The sequence below is a fragment of the Rhinoderma darwinii genome, chromosome 2, assembly GCF_050947455.1.
Source record: "Rhinoderma darwinii isolate aRhiDar2 chromosome 2, aRhiDar2.hap1, whole genome shotgun sequence".
Classification (NCBI taxonomy): domain Eukaryota; kingdom Metazoa; phylum Chordata; class Amphibia; order Anura; family Rhinodermatidae; genus Rhinoderma; species Rhinoderma darwinii.
The window spans coordinates 143,969,789-143,983,447 of NC_134688.1; the positions used below are offsets into that span (position 1 = coordinate 143,969,789).

Sequence of the window (13,659 nt, forward strand, 5' to 3'; positions counted from 1 at the left end):
AAAAGTACAGTTCTTACAAAAATACAAAAGGAGACAAAATATGACACAAAACAAGCAAAACAGTTATAAAATGAAAGGGAGAAACAACAGAATGACCTACAGTAAGCACTTACAACTCTAAGATTCTCCTCTGCTTCCTTAAGGGTGAGGAGAACAAGGGATACATACCTTAGACTTGGATCAGACCCTCCACAATGTGAACCACTTTTAATAGTTTAAGTCACATTCTTATAACCTGAGGCTACATTCAGAAGAGCATTGGCAACCTCAGATGTGAAAAACTGAAGTTTCTCATGCCCGAGGTGCATCCGTGCGGGACGCATTGTCATGGAACCCTATGTCCTATACCCCATGTCCTATTTTTTCACGGACTCTCCACGCGCTCCATTGAAACAACGGTTGTGTGAACGGGTTGTGTGAAATACACGAGTCCGTGTCACGACCATTGTTTTAACGGCTGTCACACGGACGTGATACACGCTCATCTGAATGAGCCCTTAGTACTTGGTTTGGGTTTCCAGAGTTGCCCACCAGTTCATTAGGCAGATGTTTGTGAATGAACTTTGTGTTCAAAAGAAGTACCATGAATATTAAATAGGTAATTGTCCCCTTATTCACCTCACTATGATCGATTAGTCTAGGATGAGGAGATGTGCATTTGTCCATCTTTTGAAGTAGCAGAAACTAGACCTAGGTGTTAAAGGTGACAACTGCATTCTCCAAGCGACAACCCCTAAGAACTGGTCACTGCTATAGACCATAGTTAATTTCATCCAGAGCTACAATAAAGATTCCTGCCAACTCTGTCTAAAGCGAGCACCGATCAACGAGACATGATAGATAGATAGATAGATAGATAGATAGATAGATAGATAGATAGATAGATAGATAGATAGATAGATAGATAGATAGATAGATAGATAGATAGATAGATAGATAGATAGATAGATAAACAGACAGACAGACATATAGATGGACGGACGGACAGACAGATAGACAGATAGATGATAGACAGACATATAGATAAATGGATGGATGGATGGACGGACAGACAGACAGACAGACAGACAGACAGACAGACAGACAGACAGACAGACAGACAGACAGACAGATAGATAGATAGATAGATAGATAGATAGATAGATAGATAGATAGATAGATAGATAGATAGATAGATAGATAGATAGATATACTGACAGACATGCAGACAGATTATTATATAGATATACATTGTATTTAAATTCACAATTTACGTAAAAGAAACAAAATGACATAATTAAAAGTAATATTTTGGACAATGCAAGTGTTTTATTGTGCTTGCGTTAAACTAATGGAGCTATAATAAACAAACGTGTATGTCTATTGAAATAAAAACCAAATCATCTTCAGATAAACATGACAATCTTGCAGAGGTTTATGTACAAGTGGTTTCGTGGAACTCATCACATCTTTATTTTATATATACTAATAATTCTTTCTAGGATTCAGAATCGTGACTGTCTAATGTTTGTTGGCATCGGTTGTACATAGAGTGTTATCCAAATACCCATAGGTAGTGTAAACAATACAAGATACAATGTGCCTTATGAGAAATCAGCACAACTATTTCAAATCCATTTAGTATATTTAATATAAGTGTATTATATATATGGACAGAACTTAATACACAGGCCCAGACAGCTTGTAATGAATAATACCAGCGCAAGCAGAAAGTAAATCTTAATTACTGCTGCATTGTCTATATGTGTGAAATGTTCCCTCCGCAAGCAGACTTCAAATGTAGAGTTGTCCACAAGGCCAATTGTCACCATTGATAGTGCTGTCTGTTTGTGCTATGACAGTTAGACAAAAGCTGAAATGTATTAAACATAGCAATCCATCATCTTGCAGATGGAAAGCAGAAGCCAGCGGAGTTCATACACACTGACTCCCCACTGCTAACAATGGCTGGAGTGGTAACTGCTACTATGTATTCTTAGCATTGTCCACAAAACTTCAGGAGCATTGTAGCCCAATAAATGCACTAATGAATACCCCGATCATAAAGTTACCAGAAAAGACTTGATCTATGTAGAATCCAGCACTCTACACTAATTGTCAATTTCTACATTGACGTCTCCAATCAGATGAAGAGAAGAGAAATGGTATAAAATGGACCTACAGACCAACAAAAAAGAAATCGCTTGTCACTTGTAAATATGACTTTCAGCCTACAAACAAATGTCACATCAAATGGATGCAAGAGAAAGCAAGACTGCAGATAATATAGAAAACTAGGAGCCAAAACCGAGACATTTATTGAAAAGTAAAAAGGCACTTTTCTTAGGATTTCAGCCTTGTCATTTCCAATTTTCTGCTCTTTGGACATGCTTGTATTCAAATTCTGGAACATCTATTCAGCATATCAATCCTAATTAGACAATCTGTGTCTGGAAAGGATGAGAACTGGGTTATTTGCATAATTTAATCATAAATACTCAGTGATACATATTTCCAAATGCATTTGTACAATTATCTTTTCATCCTTAGGGCAATGGTATTAATATGATTAGGCAATATTTCTGGAAAAAAAACAGGCAAGTATGCACTCTTTTTAACTGCAGCTTAAGGCGATATGAAAAATTAATTAATTTCTGAGGAAAATCAATTTCTCTACGTGACCACATTAGACATTACTAAACGAAGGCTCAAAGTCCTTTCTCCAGATGAACATTTCCATTTTGTCTTGCAAACACTGATTGTTGAGCGAACATCCCAATAATTATGTTGTTAGGAGAGCTAAAACGATTTTTTCGAATATATCAATTATTAATTCATTTTTCCACTACATCTGCGCCTATGTAATGCTAGAATACATTAGACCAAAAAGAAACTTTGCTTGACCAGTCACTTAAGAATAAAGCTATTGCGCTAAATCTATTTGAGATGCTGTTTTATTAATGAACATCCTATTTAACTAAGAGTAGCTGTTCCTTAAGACGTGAAATACTTTTATCTGAAATCCGATCATTTACATTTGCAGTCATAATACGTGCTACATAAACAGGCTTATCTGATATGTTTCTCCCGAGTAACCGTATTTGTTATACAGTTAATATTACAATAAAGAACCCAGGTGGTTAATCCCATTTTAGAAAAAAATCACTGTCTTGTATGTTAATTACTGGAGAAAATCTGCAATTTCAAATGTTTCTCCCTTTTATTTTTTTTTTGCCTCTGAGTGAACAAACATATAAATTACTACATGCAAATTTTCGGTATTCATTTAATTTGCATGAAGGTACTTGAACAAATTTTTGAATCTAAGGAGCTCATTTTTCATGCATTTTGTCTTTCATCATAATCTAACATCTGTCATTTCTTTTTGAAGTTATTATCGGGCCTATTCCCATTTGGACATGGTTGCTGGGTGACCGGTATCTTAGCACCCACTTTGACAGGAACAGATGTGAAAATGATCAAGAGATTTCCCTGGGGTCCCTCAAATCACAAACAACTTGTATGAAAAACAAACAGCATCCTTGTCATGCACCCACCAAAGACCTTTCTATACCAGACCAGACTCCTTTATGCCTTTTCAATCAGGCTATTCACCATTCTCCACCATTTACCCCTCCCTCACCTTAGACACATCAAAAAAACGTAATGGAATGCCAATAATTTAGACACATTTCTACCACTGCAGAGCTGCGCTCATTAATACCATGTTTTACTAGATGTAAACTACTGGGATTTACTAACTGCTTCAAGTTATATTAGTTTAATCTTTAAACATATAGTAAATGTTGTAGAGATCAGGCACAATGCTCTTTAATGAACTCTATTAATTTGGAATTTTACAATAGAAATAGAAAATAACCATATACAACGTAGCGAAAATAGAATATAATGTAACTATTATAAAGAAACATATACATAACCAAAGTTTATTTTACTCCACAAAGAAGCAACTAAACGCAATACAAATGTTTTCTGAAATCACCTCTGAAAATGGTGCATGTTTTAATTGCTTCCCAATCTACAGCAACTTTACGCCAATTTGCACCTGCACCATGCTGGCATCAGACATGTGGGCGCTCATTTTCAAGGTGATACATGTGGGAATTAGGTGCAATGTATATACAACTGGCAAATGCAAGTTGGCAAGTGATTTGCATCCTTTCATTTTACACCAAATTTTTTGCTAACAGTATTTTCCATTATGCATGAAATTATTGACAGTATTTGAGAAATATATTTTCCTGCTCATGTAATGATATACAATATATAGTGCACGACGATTGTAAATAAATATAGAGAAAATACGTCATATATATATATATATATATATATATATATATACACACACACACACATAGAGCATATGATTATGTGTATGATTTATGACTTAAGAAAGTCTACAAGGATTACCTGTAATGTTTAATCAAATGGGTTTAAAATAATTTAAAGTTGACCTGTGCGACTCCAATAATAGGGCTTGGGCTGAATTCTGCTGACTCTGTTCCCACGGGATAGCTTGAATAAATGTAATTCTTTGGTTTCATAAAAGCAGGTCAAGTTTCTATCCCTTGGGGTCTTCTGGAAGGTTTGAACCACTACTGGTTAGAAGTTCACACCCATATGCACTAGGAAAGCTGGTGGTTTGCAGAAAATAGTTATTATATAGCTGATGTTACCAGTTATCAGGATTGAAGTAATGGAAAGAGATTATGGATATACTCGAAGAGACTCTTAGCGCACTGACATTACCTGATCTATGTGAGTGAATATCAGATTGCATGTATACTTCTACATACAGATGTGGCAGAGCTGAATTTGTGCACTGTGATAACTCGCTAAGTAGATAACTCAGTAGGTTTTTAGCAAAGCTATAGATAGCTCACAGTTGTGCCAAATGACAATGTCAGCCCTGCTACATTGACAAGCTCTAGAACATCTGTATATATCCATGTTTGTCAAATGCCCAATTTCCATATATAACTAAATATCTATCTAAAGTGTTAGACTAACACTTCATTTGGATGTCCCTATAGTAGACAAGTTGCTGTAATCCTGTATAAAATGTATCCAATAGTCATTTACCACTGTAGTAATATTAGCTCTCTCCATATAATCCAAAACAGGGTAATTGGAGACTTATGGTTCCCGCTTCTTGTGGTTTTGGGCGAGCCACATTACCTCCCAGTGTCTGACAAGTAGGTTTATAGATTGCAAGTTACCTGCTAAAACAGATTACATGCTCCATCTAATCTTGCAGAGTGTCCAGGATGCGCTGCTATCGTTTGTGTTATTCAAATAAGGCTTTGGTATGGTAATGCATCTCTACAAACAATATTTCGCCAGGTTTTATGGTTGTACATATGTTATAAATGTAGCAGAGCTAAATTGCTTATTTAACTTTTATTTGCATTTGAACAGAGTGATACCTCAGACAACCACAGATTACATGATCGCCCAATGAGATATTCTAAATGACAAACTCAACTCTGCTACATCTGTCAGAAATAGTCTGGTTTTACATGTTTTATTCCTTTATTACCCTGTACTGTCAAAGCCTATTCAATTCTAGTATCCAGAGATATAATAATATAAAAAAGTTGTCTGTATTACACGTTTAATGACTAAAACTTTCCACATGCAGAAATACTTATCCTACTTTTTCCAGTCAGAAAATAACATCTTAAGAAATCATATATATAAAAGCCAAAAAGTGGCCTTTACTGAGTAGACATCAATTTACGTTGTTTTCTAGCCAAATTTTAATTAACAATGCAAATATCCTAATTATTTATCCATCTAAAGTTCCATTTTTTACTATTCTTATTCTATATTGTATTATTTCTCCAATGTACATAAAACTTTTAGTTACTTTTACCCTCTCCCCCTTCTTGCTGAAACCCTCCATACAATAATGTTTTACATGAAAATGCTCTTACGTACTTGAAATCATGTTTATAGATCAAACAACATTGATTCAAGTCGCTTCCGGCAGCGTTTTCCATGCCATTTTACCAAATCAGTCAATTTGTGTCTTTAGGATATTATTGTACGCCTCATTCACGCTGCTTAATCTTGATCATTTTAGTTACCTGACCCAGCATTTAAATTGTGAATTATACATTTGTATTGACTGAGTTTATTTTATTTGTATTTGTATAATGGATATTTTCTATCAATATTTAATCCCAAACAACACAAGTTGTAAGTATAGCATAGCCTTCATTTCCCTGAAGCTTCTATGTCACCTTCCATAAACATTTGCTGTTCAATTTTTTATTTAAGAAACAGATGTGGTTTTGAAGTGGGCAGAGGGACATTGTGTGTTTTTCTGTGACAGTACAAGTGACTTCTTGTTTGACCTTGGGCAAGCTGCATTTAATTGTGCCTCTGGCTATCCAACTGTAATTGAGTAGTAACGGAATGGCTATAAGTGTAAATTGCTTTGAGGGCCTTTGGAAAGGTAATCTATAGATACTAAATTTTGATTATGACAGGTGATATGGATTTTTCTAAGATATACTTTTCCAAATAAGATACATCAACAAAATGGGACTTCTTTTTTTTTAAAAATAAAATGCATCTTAGACTTCTTGTAACCCATTCAGCGACTGTGGAAATTGCTTGCTAAGGTTATGCAATATCTTGCAGGCTTGTCAATAGGCTGTAGTGTATAATGTCTTATGCACATTACATTTTTCAATTAATAGTGTATATATTCTCATTACGAATGTATTATCTTACAAGACTCAACTCTGTAGTTGTATTACACTATATACTAATGCTTCTGTACATCTATTCTTCACATCTTCACACTGCAAGACACCCTTACATGCTAATTCAAAGCAAATAATTGTAGTAGCCTCAGTGAAAAGTAAATAATAATACGAAAGATTTAGTTAAAAATATAATTTATATTATTATATTACAAATATATCCATAAAACCCCAAAATTCATAAAGTTGTAATCAATATAGAATCAAATGGATAAAAATCAGTAATTTATTTTACATTTTAATTGAAAGTATGCGATATACGTGGATACGTTGTATGTACACCACTTCGAAACTTGTCAGCTCTATGTAAATAATATTAAATAAAAACAAATTATACTAAAATTATGTACTAAATCCCTGGAAAAAACAAACAAACTAAACTTAAGAACTGTATATTATGTGTATGCTTATAATGCAGGAACAACCCCAAGCTACTCTACATTGAATGTAATGACAATGGAAAGGTCCACATTCTAGACTTGTCAGATCCTCATCATTTGAATGCCAAAGTTTACTATCTGAGTAACAAACCTAAAGACACAGGTAGTATTAAAGTAAAAAACAGATCCTCAGATTAAGAGTTAATAAAAATTAAAATTAGATTTAATTCTGCTGTGAAAAACCAAATGTAAAAGATTATAGAATAAACGATTCTAGTTGTAACAATCACTCATCATTCTTGAGGTGTAGTCAAATTCACATAGATGTAAATGTATAAAAGGTTTCCGAACTAAGCAAATATTACTAACTACAATGTTTTACAGCAAACATTTTATGTTTATACTATATATATATATATACATATATATATGTATATATATATATATATATATATATATGTATATATATATATATATGTATTTATATATATACATATAGACATATATGTATATATAAATCTAAATCAATATGTGCATATATACAAACATATATATATATATATATATATATATATATATATATATATATATATATGTATATATATATATATATATATATATATATGTATATATACACATATATCCCTATAATGACTTGCCACTATAATTAATTATAAGCTGACAGTCAGAAATGAGTATCCAAAAATCTATTAAATTAAGAAAATACATAAATAGGAGTAATAATTAGGTACAACAAATTAAGAAATCCTTTAACCATAGAACAAAATGTAAAGATGTATTTTTAGAGACAAAATAAACATGGTTACATTTTCCTACATTGTATTATTTTTTCTAATAATCGTTAACTAATTAAAATAAACTTTATTGGAAATATATTTTTATGCCATGGTGATATTAACTGCACAAACACAAATGAAATTCCTCTGGCATTAGCGAGCAGCTAAATCATTAATTATTGGTTGTAAATGGATGACAACACTATAAAGGAGGAACAGTCAGTTTGTCTCTGAAGCTGAGACTTCACTGAGGTTGTTAAACTGTAACAAACAAAACCTAAAAACAAATCTTTAATTATAAAGAAACCTGCATAAAAACATGGAAGAAATAGAACTGAAATAAACTTTGTTAGGACGCAGCACTGAGAGCTGATCAGAGTGGGGTTATGTCCTATGTCGCCTGCATTGTTGAGTGTTTTCACTAGCAGTCATGTATGTCTCAATGTCCTTGATATAACATATACCACAAAATAACAAATAAATGAGCTGAGGTTAAAGGTCAAAACCGCAAGCAACGCCATGATAAACACATCAACTAATTAACTACAAATGCAATGTGTATGAACAAAAGCATTCCTAAATGGAGCATGAAGTGAGGGAATGTTAGTGTTCTGTGGAAATATATATATATATATATACATATATATATATATATATATTCACTAAACATAGCAATTATTGATATTAATTACTATCGTCGTAGAGTATTTACTATTTGTATCCCTAATCTTTGGGAAAGTGTCGTAATAACATCATTATAAGACAAAAAAGAGATTTTGTGTTGTTTATTATACAATATTTACAAAATATATAATAGAGTTTAGAAGGCATTGTTTATATTTCTCTATATTTTTATTTAAAAAAAGTTCAAATATTTGTTTTAATTGGACATTACAGCATGTTAATAAAGAAAATTACTTTTTAAGCAAATTTGTGTGCTTTTTTCAGTGTTTGTGCGTGTCCCTTTGTAAAGTAAATATTCAATAACAAGAGGCAACATGGGGTGTGCATAGTGTGATCGAGTATTAAAAATAATAAAATCAAAAATCATATGTAGCAAGTTGTGGAAACTGAAGGCTTGCTCTCTCTCTATCACTCTCTCTCTCTATATATACATATATATATATATATATATATATATATATATATACACACACACACACACACACACACACACACACACACACACACACACACACACACACACACACACGTTGCCTTACTAAAGTGGTCTGTTTCACAAGTTGATTATAAGCCTCCTCCTCTAGCCTATATTTGAGTCACTCAGCTATGGCTGATCTGCCAATTTGCTTATTAGAAAGTTGGTCTGACCTTTCCATACACTTAAATTTCATGTGTACTGTAATCTTGCTGGATAATAAAACCATCTAAGGGTCATTGAATTTATGGTTTGTATCCAGTACTGTGACTACCACTGAAACCTGTCCCCATGGGAAAAGACAGCTCTCTAGTGTCCCAGTAGGTCACTTGCTCTTTCCTTCATCTCCAAACATCCAAATCCCCTGTGAATTCCATGAAGTGTCACATGTTGATCCCGCAACCAATGATCACACCTAAACCAAGCTGTGGATCCACAAATGAACCTTCCCCTGGAGTCTACTTTATTGTGTTTGTTTACAGGAATAATCTTCGGGTTGCCTGTCTAATGTTTCAAGATGACTTTTAGCAGTGATTTTTAATCAGCTCCCCCTCCCCCCAGACACCTCTTCCAATTCCCCTGCTCCCAATTTGCCTTAATGCTTTCTGCTTGTTCCTCAGCACTGAACTTTCAGGTTTATCACCAGCTACCCATGCACTTTCCTTAAAAGCTTACCTATATTAATGAATGGTAATATACATTGAGGTAGCAGCGGAATACCCTGAGGCCCTAAGAATAAATCCCTGCACATCCCATAATCACATTAGTATTGATGGAAATACAATAATACAAATAAGGATAGGATGAGCTGGATTGTTAGTAAGTCTAGGTATTGGTAGTAACAACACACATGCCCTATTAAAGGGTTAACTGTCTCATGCAACTATAGCAAAACTTTTTCCTAGGACTTTTCTGTATGTTAACCTGGTCAAAGACATCACGACTGGTCCTGCGATAGAGACAATAGCGACCATTGTTACCGCTACATTACGTTTAAGGTAATGTCACGATCAGACGCCATCAATTACGACCGTTTATTAGACATCGTTCTGATTGATTCATTGATAAATGTGTCAATGTGGAATATTTCAATAGAACATCAGTCGTGTATGAAAAGGACACTTGGTTAATGTCAATCTATTATGTGTAGATACAAAAATTGTTACTTCTATAATAATACCTGCTGCTTCATGGTCACTGTCAAGAAAAGGGTTAAAAGAAGGCACCGGGCCGATTCTGGGATGCACCAGCAAGTTGTCGCAGTGCAAATCAGAATGAAGTGAATAGAACCCTCCACGCTTTATCCTTTCATTTCAATGTTTTACATGATTTAGAGGAAAGCAGAAGAAACCAGACTGGAATAGAAAAAGCAGAATGTGAAACTTTCTATATTACCCGGCTCCAAGATGTCCTTGCTAGACATAAGTGTCCCGGTGCGATGCCGGCTTGGCCCATCTAGGAGCATACACAGTAACTTCTGCAGAAACTTCTACAGGTACGGTAGTGGTCACGTTGTACTCACCTTGCGTTTGTGCAGTCGTTGTATAAGGTCTCAAAATCCTTTCTGGAAATGAGTTTGCAGCGATTGACCCCTGGTTGAATGGCCCCCAATCCTCTCAAGATCCGGACCTGCTCCACATTACACACCACTGGGGTGATCTCCAGCCTCTTGAGCTTGGTGTAGACGGTATGAAGCCCCCCCACTAGATGCTTCAAGAAGAGGTCAAAAGCCTGGGGCAAGCAGATGAGCTCACAACCCTCCACTGTGAAGGAGGCCACCTTGGCCCCTCTGAGGTCCACCATCCTGCACTCATTGTTCTGAGGGATGTTTTCCACTGGAGAGGGAGTGGAGTAGACCGGCTTGCCGGGCAGGTTGGTGCTGGGGGCACTGCTGCTGCTGGTGGAGGTGGATAAGGTGGTGCTGGTGGAGGTGCTTGGAGTGCTGGGGATGGCAGCGCTGTGGTGGTGGTGACAGCTGTTGTTGTTGGTGGCCAGGCTGGGGCTACTACCGTTACCACCACCACCTCCTCCTCCTGCTGCTGATGCTGCTGCTGTACCTGGGTTGCTGTTGACAATGTTGATACTGGTGGCACCAGAGCTGCTGATGCTGGAGGTCACCGTGGTGGCAGCTATGGGCTCCGGTCTGTACAGACTTGATGAAGAAGGAGCGACAGATGGAGTGGGAGAAGCTGAGGCAGAGGAGGACGCGGACGTGGACATCACTGGCTGAGGGGTCACCAGCTGGGTCGGTGGGATGAGAGCAGCCGGCACGGCCATGGTCACATAGGAGTCCTCCCAGAGTAAAACTGCTGATAAGAAACGCTGCACTGCTGGGGAGGAGGGGGAAAGTTCCACCGGGATGATCAACAACTCACATATAATACACAAGTGACACTCAGACAAAGAGTCCGGGGGGAGGATTAACCCCTGAGCCCCCACAAGTGCACACACAGCTCCGGCGGCAGCAGCAGGCACTTGGTCTCGGGCTGTTTGTTTGTCTCTGGCAGGGGCTGAGTCTCTTGTCTTCCCCAAGTCTCAGTAGAAAGTTGAGAGATGAAGGTGAAGAGGAGGAGGAGGAGGCTGGCAGGACCCGGGCGCTCGCTGGCAGCACATTGATCAAAGATTGAGCACGAATGACAGAGGGAAAATGAGGCTGAAAAGTGCCGCCTGCTCTGTGGACGGGTTGTTGTTGTCACACGGTGCAGAGGGGGAGGAGCTCCGGCAACTTGTACTCTCCTTACAAGCTCTAGTCAGCTGGAGGATGGGGGCACTGAGAGCAGGGGCTTCATAGTGTCACCCGACCGAGGGCAGCACTCATATGTGGCTCCTCTGACAGTCACAGCAGCGCTCCTCCAGAAGCTCACTGCCAGGCGCAGCCCTTCATACAACGTCCCTGACTGTGCCCACTTACGTGTCGCTTCCCTGCCAGTCCCAGCACTTCTATGTGAGCTCTCAGGTTTGTCCCTTCACTAGTTCCTATACTCATATAAGTAGTCACAATGCCAGTATATACAGTTATATATAAGTAGTCACAATGCCAGTATATACAGTTATATATAAGTAGTCACAATGCCAGTCTATATAGTTATATATAAGTAGTTACAGTGCCAGTATATACAGTTATATATAAGTAGTTACAGTGCCAGTATATACAGTTATATATAAGTAGTCACAATGCCAGTCTATATAGTTATATATAAGTAGTCACAATGCCAGTCTATACAGTTATATATAAGTAGTTACAGTGACAGTCTATACAGTTATATATAAGTAGTTACAGTGCCAATCTATACAGTTATATATAAGTAGTCACAATGCCAGTATATACAGTTATTTATAAGTAGTTACAGTGACAGTCTATACAGTTATATATAAGTAGTTACAGTGACAGTATATACAGTTATATATAAGTAGTTACAGTGCCAGTCTATACAGTTATATATAAGTAGTTACAGTGACAGTATATACAGTTATATATAAGTAGTTACAGTGCCAGTCTATACAGTTATATATAAGTAGTTACAGTGACAGTATATACAGTTATATATAAGTAGTTACAGTGCCAATCTATACAGTTATATATAAGTAGTCACAATGCCAGTCTATACATTTATATATAAGTAGTTACAGTGACAGTCTATACAGTTATATATAAGTAGTTACAGTGACAGTCTAGTCATATATAAGTAGTTACAGTGCCAGTATATACAGTTATGTATAAGTAGTTACAGTGACGTTATATATAAGTAGTTACAGTGACAGTATATACAGTTATATATAAGTAGTCACAATGCCAGTCTATATAGTTATATATAAGTAGTTACAGTGACAGTATATACAGTTATATATAAGCAGTTACAGTGACAGTATATACAGTTATATATAAGTAGTTACAGTGACAGTATATACAGTTATATATAAGTAGTTACAGTGCCAGTCTATACAGTTATATATAAGTAGTTACAGTGACAGTATATACAGTTATATATAAGTAGTTACAGTGCCAATCTATACAGTTATATATAAGTAGTCACAATGCCAGTCTATACATTTATATATAAGTAGTTACAGTGACAGTCTAGTCATATATAAGTAGTTACAGTGCCAGTATATACAGTTATGTATAAGTAGTTACAGTGACGTTATATATAAGTAGTTACAGTGACAGTATATACAGTTATATATAAGTAGTCACAATGCCAGTCTATATAGTTATATATAAGTAGTTACAGTGACAGTATATACAGTTATATATAAGCAGTTACAGTGACAGTATATACAGTTATATATAAGTAGTCACAATGCCAGTCTATACAGTTATATATAAGTAGTTACAGTGACAGTCTATACAGTTATATATAAGTAGTCACAATGCCAGTATATACAGTTATATATAAGTAGTTACAGTGACAGTATATACAGTTATATATAAGTAGTCACAATACCAGCATATACAGTTATATATAAGTAGTTACAGTGACAGTCTATACAGTTATATATAAGTAGTTACAGTGCCAGTCTATGCAGTTATATTTAAGTAGTTACAGTGC

General features: G+C 35.8%; 1 protein-coding gene across 5 annotated transcripts in view; it reads right to left on the bottom strand.

Annotated features, from left to right (window-relative positions):
• The window catches only part of DACH1 (dachshund family transcription factor 1), a 315,224-nt gene extending 303,587 nt beyond the window's left edge, over positions 1 to 11,637 (bottom strand). For 4 of the 5 annotated variants that reach the window (XM_075852322.1, XM_075852320.1, XM_075852321.1 and 1 more), the window contains exon 1: positions 10,632 to 11,468. In XM_075852322.1, the coding sequence (XP_075708437.1) occupies positions 10,632 to 11,386 (755 nt within the window). In that variant the 5' untranslated portion in view covers positions 11,387 to 11,468. Of the gene's footprint in view, positions 1 to 10,631 lie in introns of all 5 variants that reach the window. The other variant, XM_075852323.1, reaches the window with a different exon arrangement.
• Between the last annotated feature and the right edge of the window lie 2,022 nt (positions 11,638 to 13,659).